Source organism: Cucurbita pepo, chromosome 6 (assembly GCF_057944985.1).
Source record: "Cucurbita pepo subsp. pepo isolate OVF chromosome 6, ASM5794498v1, whole genome shotgun sequence".
NCBI classification, from domain to species: domain Eukaryota; kingdom Viridiplantae; phylum Streptophyta; class Magnoliopsida; order Cucurbitales; family Cucurbitaceae; genus Cucurbita; species Cucurbita pepo.
This window is the reverse complement of record NC_141803.1, coordinates 1367458-1387724: the sequence shown is the minus strand read 5'-3', so window position 1 is coordinate 1387724 and position 20267 is coordinate 1367458. Positions and strand designations below refer to the sequence as shown.

Genomic DNA, 20267 nt, shown 5'->3' with positions numbered 1-20267 from the left:
TGGCTAACATTGTAGCTATTTACATGCTGTTTGTGCAATATCGTTAGATCGTTAGATGTAGAAATTTAAACATGAATTTCAACTGGCAAGATCGGTAGATGTGAACCACTCAATCTATCATGTATTTCCATTCCAAAAATCTAATTTGGATAGAGAGTTTGGGCAACCAGAAACATAGCATAAATCGTTGCCCGGTCGTCGGGAACCAAATACCTGTGACCTGAGTCATGTATATACTCCCGGGAAAACCATCGCCGGCGACTTTCTTTCCGTCCGCACCGAACCCGAGACCTCTAATTTCACCGTTCAAAAACCCAAGACCATTCCACCTCCGAAATTCCCCTTCCAGACTATCCCACTCCTTCTCTTTCCGAAAAGGAAACAACGTGCCATCAGATACCGGCTGCCCTGTTCCGCCGGAGCAGCTGCCGATTAACGAATATCAGACTCTCTCCACCTCTTTCCCCTTCTCCTGGGCTGGCGGTGATATAGTTGAGTACTGTTCTCGATTGGTCGCCACCGGTGCTTCCTTTGCGCTCTTCATCGGACTTCCGGTTGCTTGGTTCGGCACCGTGGGGGTCGAATCGGATCTGTTGAGTCGATCTCTTTGCGCTGTTTCAAGTGGAATATTATTTGTTACGATCGCGGTTGTCAGGATGTATCTCGGTTGGGCTTACGTCGGTAACCGTCTACTCAGTGCGACTGTAGAATGTAAACTCTCATTTCTGTGTTTTACTTTTAGCCCTAGAATTGCAGTTCTTCGTTCAAAGATAGTACTGGATTCTTTTCTTTCCATGTCTAGTGAAAAAAATTTCATCATCGTTCTGAAAATTTCCTTTATACAGACGAAGAGACCGGATGGTACGACGGCCAGGTACACTCAGACAGTTCTTCTTCTTCTTCTTCTCATAGGATCAAGGTTCCATTTCATCTCTGAAATTAAGAGCTCATGTTTGCAGATTTGGGTAAAAACCGCCGAAGTTTTAGCCCGCGATCGCCTCCTCGGTTCCTACACTGTAAGCAACCGATCTCGATCCTAATTTCGACTTCCCCTCCATAAATCCAAGTTTCAGTTGCAATTTAGAAATCTTCTCAGGTGAAGCCGGTGCTCAGTAGGCTAAAATACACTCTCGTTAGCCTTGCGGCATCTCTGTTTGTGTCCATTATTGTGCTCATCAACATTGATGGAGGCCAATTGCTGGGGCCTTTCTTCACCGGAAAATATGCAGCAGATGACGGCAGCAGCAGAGTCATTCCCGGCGTTTATAGCGACGAATCCGCCAGATCTTTCGAGCCTGATGCGTTCTGTGGGCGTGGCGAAGATGATCTTCCTCAATGACATTCACTTCGCTGGTAACTGTTTTGATTAATATTTTATTTCTTAAATAATAATTTTTTAAAATTATCTATTTTCTCCGTTTCCTACGTTTCTAATTTCATGACAGAATAGATTGAAACTGGCAGGCTTAATTTGTAAAGGAAAAGCCCAAATCACATAATGAGCCCAGCCCAAATCATAGAATGAGCCCAGCCCAAATAATAGAATGAGCCCAGCCCAGTAGCTACCGCACCAGTTTCTACAGAATGAGCCCAGCCCAGTAGCCACCTCACCAGTTTCTACCGACTCAGTCCAGATGCTCCTCTATTGCTTAATAGTTAACCAATAATAAGCTGACACCTGTATTGCGTTCAATTATTATTTACTTTAATTATATTCTCTTTTTCGTTGTCGAATTTTCCTTAAATCCTGTTTACAAATTTTGCAATCAACGACTTTTTTTTTACTGTTCAGTCCGTTTTCAATAAATAAATAAATAAATAAAATTATCTCCATCGGTTTCACGCTTCCCGATGTAATATTTCGATTTTCCACATACTTTAGGCATAGTCCAAATTTGTGGCTGAATCTTCGTCATTACATGTGACCATTTTTAAAATAATTGTTCATGTTAAAAAATTTATTTTTATTATTTTTTTTTTATCTAGAATCTTCTTTTATTTATTATTTTTAAAAAATTAATTATGCACTATTCAGCTAAAAATTCGAATTTTTGGTGTGTTAAACATATTAAAAACCTATATACTAAAAAAAAGAAATAAAAATTGTTTTTTTTTTTAAATGTGGGAGCGAATAATTTTAAATGTGTTAAGAGGGCTCCACGTGGAAATATCCGGGTTGGGTTCATGCATCTGCTTCTTCAACCGCCGTTCTCTTTCTGGCTGGGCAAAGTGAATAATTATCATTTTTTTTTTTTTTTTTTTTTTTTGTCGGGAGTCGGAATAAATGGTACCGGTCGTGGCGGGCTTCAATTCTCAGCGATGAACGATCCGGCCATTTTCACTACAACCATTTCGTCTTCTTCCTCTGCTTCGTTCCCCTGTTTTTCTCACTCTCACGCTTTCTTCACTGACCATTACAGGTGAGTTTCGGGCTTCATTTCTTTGCTCTACACTCCTTCCTTTGAAATTTGTTTTGTTTGCTTCACTTCTTCTTCTTCTTCTCAAATGTATTTTGTTCTAATCAACTCAAATCTTAAGGACTGGCGGCGGTAGTCGTAGAGGAGTCCTGAGAAATGGAGTTTCTATTCCTTCTAGTTTCAGTAGCTTTTCATTTTTCTGTGAGGTCTATTTGTTGCGCTGAATTACCTTTTTATATATATATAACAAAAAAGACGGAGTTGATTGCGTCTTTTTTGGGATTTTTTTTAGGCCCTAAAATCATGTAGTCTCCCTCCTATTTTAATTCGTGGATTGTTATCTCTGCGTTAGAATGCTGAGTAGTGCTTAAGAAAAATCTTCGATCCAGAGGCATGAGAAGATGCAGATGGGAGGAATTTAATTGTGAAGAATATCTATCCACATTTATTCGTTGCGGCTTAAGCTCAAAGTCGATAATTGATAAATCTTTCGTTGTTGACCGATTTTGAAAATAGGCTTTCGACTGAATAAATATACGACGAACTATCGTTAGATCCTGAAACATTATATATGTTTAATAGATTGGGAAGTTTTATAGTTGTATCATAGGATTGGGCCACGCGGGTTTTTCCGTCGATCAGTGGGGTGAGCTCATTGTGGAAGGAAATATCATGAAAGAGTTCGAACTGTACCCTGATCAATGCACGAATCCAAAGAATGGAGTATGATAACGTTTGAGTGATCATTAATATTAAAATGAAGTTAGCTGGGGTTAGAAAATAAAAAATAATGTGGATCTTTAACCATTTGGCGATTGATACAGCATAATTTCATCTTAGATTCTTGACCTGATCAATTTTTTTTTTGTGAAATGTCAAGTATTAGATCAGCCACAGAACCTTAAACTGAAAATATTTGTAACGTAAAATTTCTTGGTCGTCTAGTTGTTTTCTGCAGTTTTTCTTTTCTTACGGGTGCAATTTTTTAAACGAAGAAGAGACATAATGGAAGGTTGATGACGGTTACATGGTTTAATGGATTTCGATTAGAACTTGAAATGGTTTATGTCTGCCATAATCTGAACTGACAATTGATCATTGTAATGATCTTGAATAATGAACTTTGATTTGTTCTTGCCTCTTAATCCTGTTGTTTGTTCATCCATCCTTTTGAGAAAGTTTTGGTGTTGCAACAGATTACTACTCTGAACCCTGCATCCATGATGATGAAGGGATTGCAGATTTGGTTGTTTTCTTTAGCTGCAAGCAAATTCAGTTTCTCTCAGTGTGTGGCCTGATGCATCTGTTCCAATTATTAACAAAGCTATATGGTATCCGGAAGGTATTCTAAAATGATGCCACAAGCAGTTTATGATATTGAACTCGTCAGTTCTACGCAGGGCATAAAACATGAATTTTGGCCTCTAGATGCAATCGATCCGGACCAAGCGAAGTTCCCATGCTGTTTGGTTTGGACTCCTCTTCCTGTTGTCTCTTGGTTGGCACCTTTCATTGGCCATGTTGGGATTTGCAGAGAGGATGGAGCTACTCTAGATTTCGCAGGATCAAATTTTGTGAATACCAATGATTTTGCATTTGGTTCTGTTGCGAGGTACCATCAACTCGACCGAGAAAAAGTAAGTCCATAGCAATCAGTTCACATAAATATTTCGTGAAATTAGCGCCCTGTTTCCTATGTGAATACGTACTGCTTTTTACTGAAACTATCTACGCTTTCTTTGTTAGCTATCTCTCCCCTGGGTGCAATGCCATCTTGTTTCAAGGATGGCTATCATAGTCTCTCTTACCAGTTATTATCTCTGTAAACAGTGTAAAATTTAATGATGGATCATTAACATCGTATTGAAACCTTGTTTTTTTTGCAGTGTTGCTTCCCGACAAGCTTAGCTGCGCATAAATGTAACCAGGGCTACCAGCATTCACAATATGGAACTGCCATTACCTGGGACGATGGCCTACAATCAAGTACACGGTATTTCGAGCATAAGTCGTACAACCTTTTTACCTGCAACTCCCACTCCTTTGTTGCCAATTGTCTGAACCGTCTTTGTTACAATGGATCGATGAGTTGGAACATGATAAATGTAGCAGCTCTAATTCTGTTCAAGGGGCATTGGGTTAATGGCATGTCAATTGTAAGATCATTCCTTCCCTTTATTCTGGTGGGCTGCCTGGGCATTGCCATGGTTGGATGGCCCTTCTTGATTGGACTGTCATCTCTTTTTCTCCTTTTGGTTGGTTGGTTTGTTATGGGCACTTATTGTATAAAAAGCCTGTTGGAATGCTAGATTTGGTTGAACATTTGTAGTTGAGAATCACCGAGTTATGGTTCTCCATCCATTGAGAGAGAATGTTTGCTCATATTTGTTGAACTTTGAACTTATAGCAACATAGAGTTTTATATAACGTGTAGAAACATACTATTTTGGTTCATTTGAAAGCTTCAGCATTGTATTTGTTTAAATATTAAGATCTGTTTTTCGAATCTAAAATTTTATAATGCTTGGTTTTAGTATAATGTTCTCTTTTGATAATAATGCGTGTCCATTGTTATTTTATGATTCCTCAGACCGATTGCACATCCCAATCTCAAATAGAAAATTCCAAATTTAAAATCCTTCATCCGAAATGGACCAAATCCATACTAGGTTTGGTCAACTCCCTGTCAATCGAGCTCTTATCGACCCAGATTGTTTACTTGTTCATCTCTTTCCTGCTTTGTTTGCGATCTCGATCATGCGATGTTCAGGATTCATGAAATCCCTTTCGGTTTTTGCTGTTAAAGACACCGGGTATGCTTTTATTTTCGGTTCTTCTAATCAGCCTATTTAAGTCTCTTGGAGTATTGTTTATTAACAGATGATGTTTAAATTCCATTTTTCAGGTGGTTACATGAAATCTAGCGCTGAAGTGATTGCTGATTCAATCGAAAATCTCTGGAAGCAAAGTTTAATCAAATACAGAAAGCTTTCCAGGCAGAATGTAGTCACCAAGTGAGCTACTTTGTTTTCCTGTTATATTACATCAGTAGCATGAGCCATTTGGCACGACTTTTCTGTAATCACTTTACTTAACGTAACCAAAAGAATTGAGTATAAGAGGAAAGGGAAGGATACAGAACCCACAATCATATGGTAGTTCTATCAAATAAAAGATCTATATCCACCCACACTTTCATTGTGATTTCCACGGTAGAGTTAAGCGAAATTCAGAGACAGCCTCTTCTGAGCTAGCCCAATTAACATTCTGAATCGTTAGCATACTTGGACTGTCGTCTTCTTCAATCACTCGGTGATACAAGAGCGACAATCCTTAGCATACTTGGACAATGGTTTAGTTGATTTTCTTAATACTTTCATGTACACTTCAAGTGACTGTTGGAGGTGATTTTTCTTTTTTTATACATAGGACTGTTCTTCGATTTGGATGGGAGTGAAAATATTTTTCTTGACCCTAATAAATATGCTTAGTCGGATATAATCTTACTTAAGTTGATGACGTCTAATTTCTTATGATGTGCATTTGAATGATCTCTAGTTAGTAGTTAGATAAATTGTAGATTTCATAACATTGAGTCTATAACAACCTGTGCGTTGATCTTGTGATACAAAGGTAGGTAGGGAAAAAAAACGTGAAGAAACTTTGAGAAAATGAGTTTGAACTCAAGCTACCTGTGTTGCGTTAGAACCAAAAAGTAGTTTCAAGAAAATGACTTAAAATTTTTATAGTTTTTGTAGCGTAGAACCCTGCCATGTTAGATACGAGATAGATTTTTAAAAAATAAAGCTGTAGACAGTTGAATACTATATGATAAGATGGAGATTAGATCTTTTAAAAAATATGTAATAAAGAGTTATCTAGTTAGATGAGTTGATATATTAATGGAGCCGTGAGCCAGAAACTGTTGTAGGAAATCAGTGTGCTAGAGGTTGAGGCGGAGGCTGAATATAATAATGGGGTAAAGGGTAGGATGGGTGAAATCCAAGGCAAGTCCTAGTGGGATGAGTGAGGACAAAACCAGCATTGAGTTTGATTGGAGGCAGAGAAAGGCAGGCATTATAAGCCCGAGATTGATGTCTCTCTCACCCCCAATGGCTTATGTAAGCACCGACACCAACACCAACACCAACACCAACACCATCACTTCAGTCCTTCCTCCAATGCCTCTTCTCAACCCCCACCACCTCTAACTCTTTTCTTCACTCTTGGGTTTCCTCCAGACTGTCCCTTGACCCCACTTTCCCATTTCTCTATCTAATAATAATAATAATAATAATCCCCAGCGCACAAATCTTAACAACCATTGTAATCAAGCCTAGATGAGAATGAGATGTGTTAGAATAAGAAACCAAGTTTTGTTCTTGTAGAACTGTTTGGTCAAAGTCAAACAAGCTCCAGCTGTGCTTGAGATATACATGGAATAAAGGAAAAAAAGAAAAAAAGCAGGCTAAACTATAAATTTCTAGATTGCAGACCACGTTTAAAGCTGTCTCTCTTCACTTCCTTTTTCTCAAACTCTGCATTGATTAACACCTCAAACATCCAACTTTATTAACACTTAGGAATAACGACTATTTACAATAGGAGGATATTGTACACTTTTAGCATAAACTCTTATGGTTTTTCTTTAATCTTACCCAAAAGGCCTCGTAACAACGGAGATGTATTCCGTACTTATAAACCCATGATCATTCTTTAAATTAGTCAATGTGGTATTCCCTCCCAACAATCCTCTACATGTATCAACCCATTTTAAATCTCATATTGTATTTTTATTCTTTCTTGTTTATTTTCTGAGTTTAAAGTGTGAGGAATCCTGCAAAGAGGAGTTAAGATCACGTAGGAGTTTGTTATACATTTCACATGATCCACGAATCTCCAACTTTGCCTTTCCAACGTTTACCACAGCTCCTTTTACATTTTAGCCCTCTCTCTCTCTTCTCTCTCTCATGATTTATGAATTAAGCAATTTGAGTCTGAAAAGTCTGAATCCTCACAGCTGTGTTTGAATTGTGTATTACAATAGGTTTTGTATAGTATAATCTTTATTTGTAAGTTTGTGAGATTAGCAAGTAAATTTTGCTTCCATTTCATTATTCGAGACTATATAGAAAGTCTTATTTTTGATCCAGATGTCCTTAGGGCATTGAAAATTGGGAACTTTTATGAGGCAGAGCATTTATAATTTGCAGAAAGTTGTGAGCTTTTTGATCCCTCACATGACAGCTAGCTAGATAGATGTGTGCAGCAAATTTGAGTAAGGTATGAATATTTGATGGATAAATAACAAATGGTTAGGTTGGTCAAAACCCAAAATGAGTTTTGTTGCTGCTGCTGCCACTGCTGCTTCTGCTGCTACCACCTCGGTAAGACCCAAATTTAAATGACTCTTAGTCTTGTCTTCTTCTCATTAAAAACATACAAAATAGCCTCTCTAAGCAGCCTCCTTTTTGCTATTGACATGAACCTTCCTCGTATAGTTATTGTGTGTCTGGTTCGTTGAATCAGTATCAGATGCGAAGATTTATTTTGATTCCTTATGGTAATCAAAATTTAATCATTTATAATTCATGGATTAGAACACTATTAGCACAACTATATGCATTAATATATCTGTAACTTCCATCATTCTGTTATAGCATTATATCTCTCAAGTTATTGACTTATTCTATGACTTCTTCTACTATAGGGTGAGATCCCACATCGGTTGAGAAAGAGAACGAAGCATTATTTATAAGAGTGTAGAAACCTCTCCCTAGCAGACACATTCTAAAAACCTTGACGGGAAGCCTGAAAGGTTAGCAGTGAGCTTGGGCTATTTGGACAATATCTGTCTGTAGTAGGGAGGACAATATCTGCTAGCGGTGGGTTTAGGTTGTTATAATGAGTGTGGTCTCGTGAAAAGAAATTTGTTTTTTTTATTTAATAAACTAGAATATACAATAATGGGAAATCCCAAGGGCATGGTTGTCCAAAAGAAAGTGGGGGTCCCTCGTGCATCTACTGCTACATCTTTCCTGTCCTGGTTTTGCACATAATATATATAGAGATCCGTTCGTCAGCAAAGGCTCAAAGCTTTGTCTAAGATTCCCCCAAGTTGCAGTGTGTTCATTGAAAGATTAGAATTAGAATAGATGTAAAATTCTTGTGGTGTTGTAATGGCCGCCAAGAAAACGTCACCATTGAAGGGATTAGAGGCAGAGGAATACCAAGAACTTGAAGGCCTCATTGAAAATTACCACAAATTTGAAGCTTCTCCCAACACTACCACTTCCCTCATCACCCAACGCATCGATGCCCCTCTCGACGCCGTCTGGCCCTTCGTCCGCAGCTTCGACAATCCCCAGAAGTATAAGCATTTCATCAAAAGCTGCAAAATGTCAGGTCAGCGTTTAAAGATGGTCTCATTATTCTTTGTTGACCCAAATCATGCATAATTTACATAAATGGTGATTTTTTAGTATTTCAAAACTAATTTAACGTTCAAAACATGTTTTTTTTTTGTTGTAATGTGCTTTGAATAGCAGGTGATGGCGGCGTTGGCAGCATCAGAGAGGTGACTGTCGTCTCCGGCCTCCCGGCATCAACGAGCACAGAAAGGCTAGAGATTTTGGACGACGAGAAGCATATTTTGAGCTTCAAGGTCGTCGGAGGAGAGCACCGGCTGAACAATTACCGATCAGTGACGTCAGTGAACGAGTTCAACAAAGACGGCAAAGTTTACACCATCGTTTTAGAGTCTTATATCGTCGACATACCGGAAGGGAACACCGGCGAGGACACGAAAATGTTTGTGGACACTGTCATCAAGTTGAATCTTCAAAAACTTGCTGGGGTTGTCATGGCCTCTCTGCATGAACACAATTAGGGGTGGCGACGGCGGATCTCCGCCGGCGGAGGATGGGATGGGACGTTTTTTTCATTTATTTTTAAATGTTCGTATGATGATTAGTGGTGGGTCGGAATGTTTTTGCAGGTTGAATTTGAATTTTCGCTTGTTCTAATTCATTGGGTTGGCGGATAATGGATTGGTTGGGAGAAGAAATTACCTGATTCATATTATTATTATTATTATATATAGGACAAATATTGTCTTAATTGATGTTTTATCAATAAATGAATTATGGGTTTTTTTTAATCTCTTCTTTACTTAGAAACTAAAAGATTATATAATTATATAATTACGAAGATTTAGAATAGCGTATTAAATTAAAGCAAAACCTGGTTGGAACAAATTTATATATTAATGCAAAAGCAATCTACTAAAGTGCTCTTCACATGCAATTGCGTGATTTAATGATCATCACAAGTTTGATTATTGGATTATTTGCTTCTTAAGGAAAATCATTTTTTTGTTCTTATCATAAGTTTGTGTCACTTGAAACCCTCCATAGTTGACTTTTTCATTTAATTATTTGGACTTTGATTCTTATATTTATTTGCATTTTGAAAGCACTTTTGAAAGAAAAATCACTTTTAAATGGGTTTTTCTAATATTTTGAAGAAACACTTTTCTAGAGATGGATGGAAGTTTGGAGTTTCGATGAGAGAGACCGAAAGACGAAAGAACGCGTGGGGATTGCTTGTGAGCAGACCATAGGAAACATGTGACCTTCAAACACAACAAAAATGTAATATTTTCAGCTCATAGCCAGTAGGGAACGAACACAAAAGGCCTTTTGGAGATCAGATCATATGTATTTTCATCATTTAAACCTACTGGCCTTGCATTGCCGTGAACATCATCTGATTAGTCCTTAGTTTACACAGATTCTAATCTCAAGACCATATATATGACCCGATAAACGAAACGTTAAAGCCGAGAGGCGGTCTGCAGTGCAGGCACCAAATTCCTCCAAGGTATCATAGATAGGTGTTACAGACAGTCTATATATATATATATAACTTCATATTAGCATCTGAAAGTGATGGATTCCTAAATCAAACCAATGGCAAAGATTTTTCTCTGAGTGGACTGTCATGGAGATGCTGCCTAAGGAACTTAATCCTCATGTCCCCTTTGTCATTCATGCAATCTTTCCTTTTTCTTCCATTTTCAATGCCGTTTGCAGTCAAGGTGATGGATGTTCCCTGTGCTGCTGCTGTAGCCACCGAATCAACCATGTCGAAGTCGCCAACGGAGGGATCCTCATCCATCGCATTTGTGACGCTATTGGGGAAACTAACATCTGGGTTGTTCTTGCCATCTGGTTGTAAGAACTCAGCTCCTGACTTGGATATGATATCTCTGGCTCTGAACTTGGAGTTCAAATGGTCGAACACTCTCACCCCTTGATCTTCCAATACCAGAAGCCATTCTGAAGTTAAATCAATAATCGTCAGCCATTGATAAGAGAACATCAAACAAACACATACATATTGGCAGATAAAGCCCAGTCAAGTCCCAACGCTGTCCAGCAAACACAATACATGATTCACAGTATAGATGGACTATAATCAGTTCTTTACGAAATATCAATACATAACAGTTTTAGGAACCACGAGTCTCCACAATGGTATGATATTGTTCACTTTGAGCATAAGCTCTCATGGTTCTGCTTTTGGTTCCCCAAAAGGCCTCATACCAACGAAGATGTATTCCTTACATGTAAATCCATGATCATCCCCTTAATTAGCCAATGTGAAACTCCCTCTCAACAATCCTCAACAAATAGGTCTGTGTTGTACACTAATGTCACCTTCGTGTTCTTCAAACCATATCTTCATTACCTATAATAACCTAAGTCCACCACTAACAGATATTATCCTCTTTAGGCTTTCCCTTTTAGGCTTCCCTTCAAAGTTTTTAAAACATGTCTGCTATGAAGAGGTTTTTACACCTTTATAGAGAATGTTTTGTTCAAGGTAGGATCTCACATTACCACTCATAGAAATGCATGAAAATTTTCGCTACACTAAAAAAGAAAAAGTATTGCTTATGAAATCACTAGTAATGCACACATATAGAAACAAACCAATAAGAGCCGTGGGTGTGGAGATGTTTGGTTGGCTCATCCTCTCGCTGAAGCCTGATTGGTTTCTGATCCAATTGATCAACTGAGAAGGCCAACAAGAATTGCGGAAGGCATTAATGTAGGACATAGCCTTGCTCAGATTACCAGACTCTCTGCATCAATCAGATTGTGCACATTACATGCATAGCCAAGTTGAAATTGACATTAGAGATACTCTAGCTAACCTCTAGAACACTATGATTTGTTATACCTAAAGGATCGAATACCATTATCGGCAACAAATAACCAATTCAAACAAATAGCTCGTAAATCGGCGGCAGGTCGTTCGGTTCCAAATTGAAGTTTAAGGAACGGGTACTCTGGTATTATTGCAGCATCGTATAATACTTCTCGTAGAAGAACTTCATCTGCAGAGCCCTACAAAAGAAACAACTCAGGAAAATCAATGGTTTATTCTCTTTACCCCATCAGGGTGAATAAGCAATATTACTTCCAAAGATGCATCTGATCAAGCTTAAGCCACGATGGGCTTGTATCTGATGGATAGTAGCAGAGTTTTGCAGAACCTCAAACTACATCTCACGAGGAAAAGCCATCAATCTTGAAGTAGGAGTACTACAGCCACATATAATTATACTAAAGACATGGTAAACGAAGATATGAAGAAAGAAATACTGACCAACAAATGGGTAGTTGGCAAAACTGAGTGCAGCAGCATCCTGAAAAAAATATCTGATATGCACCAACAGATTTCAGATTACAAGCACCCAGAGTCATTGATAATAGGAGAAAAGATCGGATGCAGCTAAGAAAAGCTTGGTCATCCAGACATGTAGAGGGAATACGAACAAGAGAAGCCCTGAAAACATAATGAACGTGCAAGCAAAAGCCATTGGAATTTTTGTTTTATACCTCACATACAGAGATATTACTTTCAGAATTAGATTTGTTTGTGAAGAACATGGAATAATCTACTTGTTTATATGATTCCCAAGAGAAACTATGTGCCTGCCATCCCTGATCTCCAGTTTTAGCAATGTTTACAGATAGCAATAATATCAGTGTGATTCATGCCTTGTTTGCATGCATCAAAGGATATGGTGGATAGTTGAACAGAGCATCCAGTTAATGCATACCAAAATGAAAGCAAATAAACTGAAGATAGATATACAAAATGCAACGCCCTGGCATTTATGAGATGAAATATGATATCTATGTGTAGATTAAAAGATCGGCGAAAAGTACTTAACATGCTTTTGCTACCCAAGTTGTGGACGATCCAGGTTTAATTAACAGTCTCGTGATATTAAAAGGAGGGAATACCAAAATCAAATCTCACCATAGAAGTGGCAGCTACGAAACCCAGCAATCATTTGGACCGCCCGGCCGTGGAGTTCATTTTGCAGCTCTACCATGGACATGCGAGAGGCAAATTTCAAGCACAGCCTCAACAGAAAAGCTTCAAACATAACGATCCCAGCGAAGTAGCCCACCCCACCGTTGGTACTGATGCCTTGACAAATTTCATGGCTAACAAGCGGGAGAAAACCCTTCAAATCTTCTCCAGGTTTGTCCACCATCCAAACTCGTGCCAAATCCAGAAAATAAGGACCAAACCCCAAGAAACTACCGTCCTCCTCGGATTCTTGGCCACAACAAATGCTGATATAACTTACAACGCCGTCGATCAAATTCTCAGCCTCCTCCTTCGATGTTTTCTTCTCAACTATCAAATCGAAGAGACAGTAAATAACCGGGGCCAGCACCGCGATTCTTTTCGACGAACAGGAAGATGCTGTGCAAGAAACAAGGAGTTGGAATAAATCCTTAAGAGCCAGAAGTGTTTCGGAAGAATCTCGGGCCGTGGATTTAGCGGTGTGAAACGTCAGAGCAGAGTAAAACCACACAACAGCCACAGGTGGGTCGGGCAAATTTCTGAGCAAACGAGAGAAAATGGGAATGAAGTTGGAGAAATCGGTAACTCCTTTTCGATATTCATCAAAGAAACGTTGGATTGACTCCGAAAGCATCAAGCCATAAGGGTCTAGCTGGTTTGGAACTACGAGGAGCTGCGATCGGGTTTCGTTCATCTTCAAGTAACAGAATCAAGATGAGTGTTTGGAGAAGCGGTATAAGGAATGTATAAAATGAAGTGGAATGGAAGCTGTGTGCAGTTTTGAAACCCTAGATACCCGGGTTTTGAAGAAAGCTTGGAAAAAGGAGGGAAATTTGTAGGATTTCAGTGACGTTAAACATTTTGAAATCGCAACGAATTCAATCAAATATTGCAAAATTAAACAAATCTTGCTTCCTTCTACTTCTTCAATCACATCATGAATCATCCTAACATTGGGCTTTCCACTATTATCAACAGATCAATTGGTTTTTTTTTTCTTCTTAATTGTCTAATGAACACTAATCGACAGAGGGTGCTTCCAATAAACCCAATCATATTGTCGTAACCATAAACCACAAAGATTTGTAATTGATTTATAAGATTCTCTCATCATATCAACTGACACAAGATTCGAGAATAGACACAAGATTCGATCAATTCTCGAGTACAAATTGATGATATTTCTTTCAAGAATTAAACAAAGAGGGCTAACTGCAATGCATAACTGGTTGACTGCGTATCGGGCTAAAACTGACAATATCTACTAATGATGGACTTGAGCGGTTACAAATAGTATCAAAGCCAAACACCGAGCGGTGCCAATGAAGAAGCTAAGTTCCCAAAAGGTGAATTGTGAGATTCCATACCAGTTGGAGAAGGAAACAAAGCATTCAAATGTGTGAAAACCTCTCCATAAAAATCGTGAGGTAGACAACAATATGTAATTGATAAAAATGGACAATATCTGACAGATGGACTTGGGCGGTTACTTACGGAATTAAAATTTGGGAGGAGAAATTGATAAATGTCATTAACAATAATCAGAAGACATTAAATTGAGTTGAAAAAATCAGGAAGCATGAGAAAACTCCAAAGTTGAAGGAGGCACATAATTCTTTGCCTCCAGAATAACAGAGAAAAAAAAACCATCATCAAGGGCGATCTCAGTTATGGGGTCTTAGTGAAATATCACTCATAATCTTCTATTTCATTTCCACAAACCTTGTAATATAGCTTATTATACTTCCAAGAATCCACCAACGTCCAATACTCGACTTGGATGGATGGTTTCACTTGGTCCACCAATGGAGGAAATCTTTGCGTCTGTTGATCTTCTTCTGCAACTGAAGAATTCCGTAGAGTAATGCCTCAGCAGTAGGAGGGCAACCAGGAACATAGATATCGACAGGGACAATCCGGTCGCAACCCCGAACCACTGCGTACGAGTAGTGATAGTATCCACCACCATTTGCACAGCTTCCCATGGATATAACCCACCGTGGTTCTGGCATTTGATCATAAACCCTGCAGAGAACAACGAGTTAGGGCGTGCGAATTGATTTATCAAAATACCACAAAAGGGAGTTGCAGAGTTCAGAGGATTATTATGACATAATCATTTAGAACATTTAGAACTTCAAATAAACACAAATTTCTCAACCGAATACATAAAGTCTAGTTCAGAGGATTCCAAAACCACATTCGTCCTAAAAGAGCTGTCAGAAGTAATCATTTCTATTTGTAACCTGGATTCTATGTTTAGAAACATAAAATGATCAAGTGTGTCAGACAAACGAGTGCCAATTGTTAACTCTGAATCGCTAGATAAACACACTTCCTGTGAGATCCCACATCGGTTGGAGAGGGGAACGAAACATTAACCTCTTCTTAGTAGACGCGTTTTAAAACCTTGAGGGGAAGCCCATAAAGGAAAACCCAAAGAAGACAATATCTGTTACCGATGGGCTTGGGCCATTACAAGTGGTATCAGAGCAAGACACCGAGTGGTGTGCCAGCGAGGACGTTGGTCCCCCAAGGGAGTGGATTATGAAATCCCACATTGGTTGGAGAGGGAAACGAAGCATTCCTTATAAGAGTGTGGAAACCTCTCTCTAGTAGACGCGTTTTAAAACTTTGAGGGGAAGTCGATAAGGGAAGGCCCATAGAGAGCACGATCTTTTAGTAGTGGGCTGTTACACTTCCATTTTTATCATCACATGTCAAGACATCGTTGATCCCACAATGCTCACAGCCTTACAAAGTTCACTAAGGCCTAGCAATAAAACCTTGTGTGTTGGTGAATGTCCAACAGGTCAGAAGTAAAACTTGAATGGCTCCAAGGCCTTGACCAGCATGGTTATCCTTGAGGTTAAAAGGCACAATTTTTGTTGAAAACCCTAAAGATTACAGAAACAATACATTAAGCACAGTCTTTCTTCAAGTTCTCATTGAAAAGAATGAATAAATCAAGGGATTTCCTAAACTTAGAAGAAGATCAAAACTCAACTATCGTAGCATTCTCAGATCAAACAACAAAGATAATGGTTCACCAACTGCCAACAGGAAGCTTGAGTTTCAAGCTTATAAATTAAGGCATGCAACATCCAGGCCAGTCAGCGATATGGAACTCTTAGAAGAACTCTTTAAACAAAGAATATCCGTTAAAGGCAAGGGATGAAAATCTCGCCATAGCAGAAACAATCATAAACATTGACATACAAATACAGATAAGAAATGGTTGTATTTGAATTTAGTATGCCAAGTGCCAACCACATTGGAGTGATGGACACATTCCTTACCCAAAAATAATCTGAATCAGTGACCTCTCTGGCCACTAAACAACCTTGAATTATTTTGAGACACAAAAACATGTTATTTCACTCAAAATAAAGCACATCCTAATCTCCCGCAAGTACAAGCCATACAACCACATATATGAGACCAACAGCTCACAGAGTTTTGCATCTCATTGTCCTAATTGTTCCATTCTATGAGAAAATTTTCACGAACAGTATTTAGAGATTCCTTGGTCATATTAAAACTTCATTTTTACCCATCAAGATTAAACAATAAGAAGTCTAGCGTGAGGCTGGTATCTATATTGGTGTATTCCTGTAGACTTAGTTTCATTTCCCTCAATAAAATAGAAATTCATGCATGACAGCCTCATGTAAGCTACTTCATAATTTTTTTTCCCAACTAATGTCCAGGCCTTGGGGAAAATGTAACTACAGTGAGAAACACTTGACCCTACTACCTTTAAAAGCCCAAGAAATCCATAAGATAGTAAATCCCAAGTAGATGGCCACCAAACCTTGCGCTCATTCCTTCAATAGATAAAACACAACTTAAAGAACTAATGCTGTACAGTGGAAAATGTAATTATTTTGTGGCTTATAAACAGCATGAACAAAAACCAGAACTAAAATTAGAAGAGAATAGCTAAGAATCTTTTTCCATTGGACTTTATTAAGAAGTTAGCTATTGATATTATGACTTCAGCAATTCATGTCAGCTTGCGGACGTACATACTTTCTTGACATATTTCAGTATTAGGAGGTCTGTACATGATGCTTATTTCAAATTCATAGATTAACAAAATAAAGGGAAGGGACATCTTAAAAACTCATAGCTTTATTAACCACTCGAACATATAAAGAACAGACATAAATAGATGACTTATCGTACGAGAAATCATATGATTACTCAACTCAAACAACATTTTTCACACATCATGCCATGATGATGAAGCGAAAAAAACTGTGCACATGAACTAGTTTGAAGATTGCTTCATAAAATTTCCTTGTAAACCATGGGAGTCATATGTGATGGAGGAAATTCATGAAAACATATAACATGAACGTAGGTAAGAAAAATGATTTATCGAGACAATTTCCCAATTTGTATTCCACACAAACTCGGTCAATCCAAAGTATCAAAAACAATCAACCCTTTTTTCATAAGGTTGACATAGAGGCCGAAGCATCGTATTCTTGAAAATCACTACATCTAATCAAAATCAATTTCAGGAAAAAATAAGTATACTACGAACGTTACAGACGGGAATAATATCTCTACGAGTTTAGATGTGCAAAATAATTGCGCGCTACAACATCCAGGTGGGGAACAATCGACAAAAGGAACAACCCCAGAAACTGAAAAATTGCACAATTCTAAACTTGGATCTCAATATGAAATATGCCGTCAATCTACTAATTCAATCAATTATCCAGTTAGGTCCAAGAATTCTGCATTAAACGTAAACCTTCGAGCAAACAAATTTGTAATGTGAGGGAGAGAGGGAGAGAGGGAGAGAACTGACTTTCGAAGAGCTGGGGCCATCTTGTTGGTGAGGGTACCAGCAACAATCATGCAGTCAGATTGCCTAGGGCTGGGACGGAAGATGACACCGAAGCGATCAAGGTCGTAGCGGGCAGCACCAGTGTGCATCATTTCAACGGCGCAACAAGCAAGGCCGAATGTCATGGGCCAGATAGAGCCGCGGCGAGCCCAGTTCAAGAGGTCGTCAACCTTCGAGATCACATACTCAGCCGCTTTGGGAAGCCCCGTCGGGGACGAGGTCGAAGGAGGCGGCGACCTCGCATACGGCGTCGGAGAGGCGGTCGACGAAGAAGACAAAGCTGGGGCAGTGGTATGAAGAGAAAAAGCTCCCCGTGCAGCAAGCAGATGAGGGATGCGAGTGGAAGCTCGGCTCACAGCGGCCATTGCCACGGATCAAGATTCAGAACTTCCGATACAGACCGAAATGGAAAATGAGAACTAAAAATCCGCGAATCGGTATTATTCCTAAGTACCAACGTCGTCTGTTCACGTGGCGCGCTATTGGCTCTACATAGAAACGACGTGTCGAATCCCTTTGGGCCCATAATATAAAAGCCCATACCATTTCATCCCAGCCAAGCCCAGCCCAAGATCTCCGGTCTTTTCGGTAAATTCATAATCAGAATGTAGGGTTGTTTACGAATCTCCTCTATAAATATCTACTGAATCGTTGCTTTCGAATCATCGTCTTCCCCGCTTCGATTTCTCCTGCTTCTTTTTGAACTCTCCCTCCATTTCTTTTACTTATCTTCACTCTTTTTACTCTCGATCTGCATCGTTTTTGTTCGCTAAGAGATTCTTTTGAGATCTTGAATCGTATACTGTTTGTTCTTTCTTCTAACATTTCGATTAAATGGGTTATATTCGGAAATTGGCTCTATAATCGAGTCAGCAGCAGGCGCCGTTTTGGTGGCGATCCGACTGCCGCATGGAGCCGACATTTGGTTACCGGAAGAAGATCCTTGAAACTCACTTGTTTCAAGACACAATGCCCGGTCGACATTTCTTGGATTCTAACCCTATCATCTGCAAGTTCTTTTAAATTTTTATTTTCTTCGATTTTTTTTAGGTAGTTTTTTGGTTTTGAATTGGCACTCAAGTCAGACACGGGTGTTTGTTCTTTAATCTTACAACAAGCAACCTTTTGCACGGTGCCTATAATGAGCTGCTGAACACGATTGGGGGAAACATTATTATGTATTGTATCCTTCAAATTTTAAGCAGCGAAATTGTGGATTCGTTTCCATGTTTTAAAGCTACTTCATGTTAGAATCATTCTTTGATCATACGCTTATTTATTAAGATTATTAATAATGAAAATGGTTATCTGCGTTTTTGTTGGATTGCCTTTAATCTGCGAGAAGCCTTATTGATATTAATTGTATATTCGTCGTTTAATTAGTTCACCAGGTCACCAGGTTATGTGGCCGTTTTCCTTGGTTCAATCCGGATTGTGGAGGGTTCACGGAAGCTTGATTCTGAATTCCTGTTCTTCGTTTTTTTAGTTTGTATGCTTTAAAATTCATAAGATTTTGTTAGCATCATCGATGACAATCAAGGCAGATTAGAACCTGTAATATTTCCAATTTCAGATAACTTAAGAAATTCATTCTACGCTTTTGTTTTTGGTATTTTGTGTATCCTTCACCATATATCATTCATTTCCGCCCTGAGTCGTATTCTAAGAGTGATATTCTCATTAACCTGTAGTCCTAATCTGTCAACTCAGCTCAAATAATCTATCAGTGAGCCTAGATTGTTACTTCTTGATCCCCTTATGTTCCAATTACTAAGTATAGTAACCATGTGTGTTGATAAACAGTTTGGTATGATGAACTTGGTGAATTTGACGTGGGATGGATGAGATCAATTGTAATGGGAAGGTGGGACCCGAAACCTCATACCCATGCTTCGGTGGAATTTCAATCTTTTGTTAGAGGTGGATCCACGTCATCTCCAATTCCGAAGATTCTGTTTCGGGAACTCTTCACCTTGATCAACGGCTCTGATTCATCCAAGTTGGTGCCTGGTGGGTCCCATTTTGTGCATGCTTGAAGATTCGTTAAATTTAAGTGCGGTGATGGGGTTATATTAATCAATTAAATGTCTATTAATCGGCAATTATTTAATTATGCAAACATCAACCTATTGATTGCGCCGTTCATTTCTTCTTTGCTGTCTCAAACACCACTCCTCCACAAGAAATAATTGTCAAATTATAAATGTGGCTGTTGGCTATATTTAAATTTTAAATTTCTTTATATTAATTTTATATTACAAGTTAAAATTATAGGATAAGGATGTGCGAATGGTTTCTTTAGGTTACTGGAGAGGGAGATAAGGGTGTGCAAATGGTTACATTCTTTATATTGGTTTAGAGAGGAAAACATAGAGGGAGAGGAGAGAGGAGAGGGTCTTGGGAGAAAAGTATTCATTACACGTGTGATGTATGGATGGAAATTTCATAACGAGCAAAAGTAGACACTATCTACTAGTGGTGGACTTGGGTTGTTCAACATCCACTGTGTAGGTAGTGGAGAAGGAATAAGTGGTGGTGTGGCAGAGGCTTGGAAATGCTATCCTTCTCCAAAACTCGACTGCTCCGTCGTTTGCCTT

At 38.8% G+C, this 20267-nt stretch overlaps 5 protein-coding genes across 10 annotated transcripts; 3 read left to right on the top strand and 2 right to left on the bottom strand.

The window, feature by feature from the left end:
* Window positions 1-4: 4 nt before the first annotated feature.
* Window positions 5-1833, top strand: LOC111796951 (YCF36, putative (DUF1230)). 4 transcript variants are annotated; one of them, XM_023679772.2, is made up of 5 exons: window positions 5-711; window positions 846-874; window positions 960-1016; window positions 1097-1353; window positions 1465-1833. In XM_023679772.2, exons 1-4 carry the CDS (start codon window positions 228-230, stop codon window positions 1337-1339), a joined length of 813 nt encoding a protein of 270 aa, XP_023535540.2. In that variant the 5' UTR covers window positions 5-227; the 3' UTR covers window positions 1340-1353; window positions 1465-1833. The 4 variants fall into 4 exon arrangements, with proteins under 4 accessions (XP_023535540.2, XP_086980897.1, XP_086980898.1 ...); XM_087124771.1 differs by having other exon boundaries at window positions 99-1016; XM_087124772.1 differs by having other exon boundaries at window positions 99-1016; window positions 1451-1833.
* A 407-nt stretch (window positions 1834-2240) lies between these two features.
* LOC111797523 (protein REVERSION-TO-ETHYLENE SENSITIVITY1) lies at window positions 2241-5639 on the top strand. 2 transcript variants are annotated; one of them, XR_002815554.2, is made up of 4 exons: window positions 2241-2420; window positions 3614-4054; window positions 4304-5230; window positions 5323-5639. XR_002815554.2 is itself a non-coding variant. In XM_023680544.2 (3 exons), the coding sequence occupies exons 2-3, from the start codon at window positions 3746-3748 to the stop codon at window positions 4724-4726; spliced, it is 732 nt and encodes a 243-aa protein (XP_023536312.2). In that variant the 5' UTR covers window positions 2241-2420; window positions 3614-3745; the 3' UTR covers window positions 4727-5639. The 2 variants fall into 2 exon arrangements, 1 of the variants encoding a protein (XP_023536312.2); XM_023680544.2 differs by having other exon boundaries at window positions 4304-5639.
* A 1384-nt stretch (window positions 5640-7023) lies between these two features.
* Window positions 7024-9576, top strand: LOC111797193 (abscisic acid receptor PYL2). 2 transcript variants are annotated; one of them, XM_023680140.2, is made up of 2 exons: window positions 7024-8822; window positions 8963-9576. In XM_023680140.2, exons 1-2 carry the CDS (start codon window positions 8597-8599, stop codon window positions 9304-9306), a joined length of 570 nt encoding a protein of 189 aa, XP_023535908.1. In that variant the 5' UTR covers window positions 7024-8596; the 3' UTR covers window positions 9307-9576. The 2 variants fall into 2 exon arrangements, with proteins under 2 accessions (XP_023535908.1, XP_023535909.1); XM_023680141.2 differs by having other exon boundaries at window positions 7027-8822; window positions 8966-9576.
* Window positions 9577-10115: 539 nt separating this feature from the next.
* LOC111797693 (uncharacterized) lies at window positions 10116-13691 on the bottom strand. The gene is made up of 5 exons (XM_023680789.2): window positions 12753-13691; window positions 12093-12145; window positions 11664-11830; window positions 11414-11565; window positions 10116-10756 (listed from the first exon to the last, which is right to left on the bottom strand). Exons 1-5 carry the CDS (start codon window positions 13501-13503, stop codon window positions 10380-10382), a joined length of 1500 nt encoding a protein of 499 aa, XP_023536557.2. The 5' UTR covers window positions 13504-13691; the 3' UTR covers window positions 10116-10379.
* A 649-nt stretch (window positions 13692-14340) lies between these two features.
* Window positions 14341-18102, bottom strand: LOC111796440 (NADH-ubiquinone oxidoreductase 20 kDa subunit). Its single transcript, XM_023679041.2, has 2 exons — window positions 17632-18102; window positions 14341-14834 (listed from the first exon to the last, which is right to left on the bottom strand). Exons 1-2 carry the CDS (start codon window positions 18033-18035, stop codon window positions 14600-14602), a joined length of 639 nt encoding a protein of 212 aa, XP_023534809.2. The 5' UTR covers window positions 18036-18102; the 3' UTR covers window positions 14341-14599.
* Between the last annotated feature and the right edge of the window lie 2165 nt (window positions 18103-20267).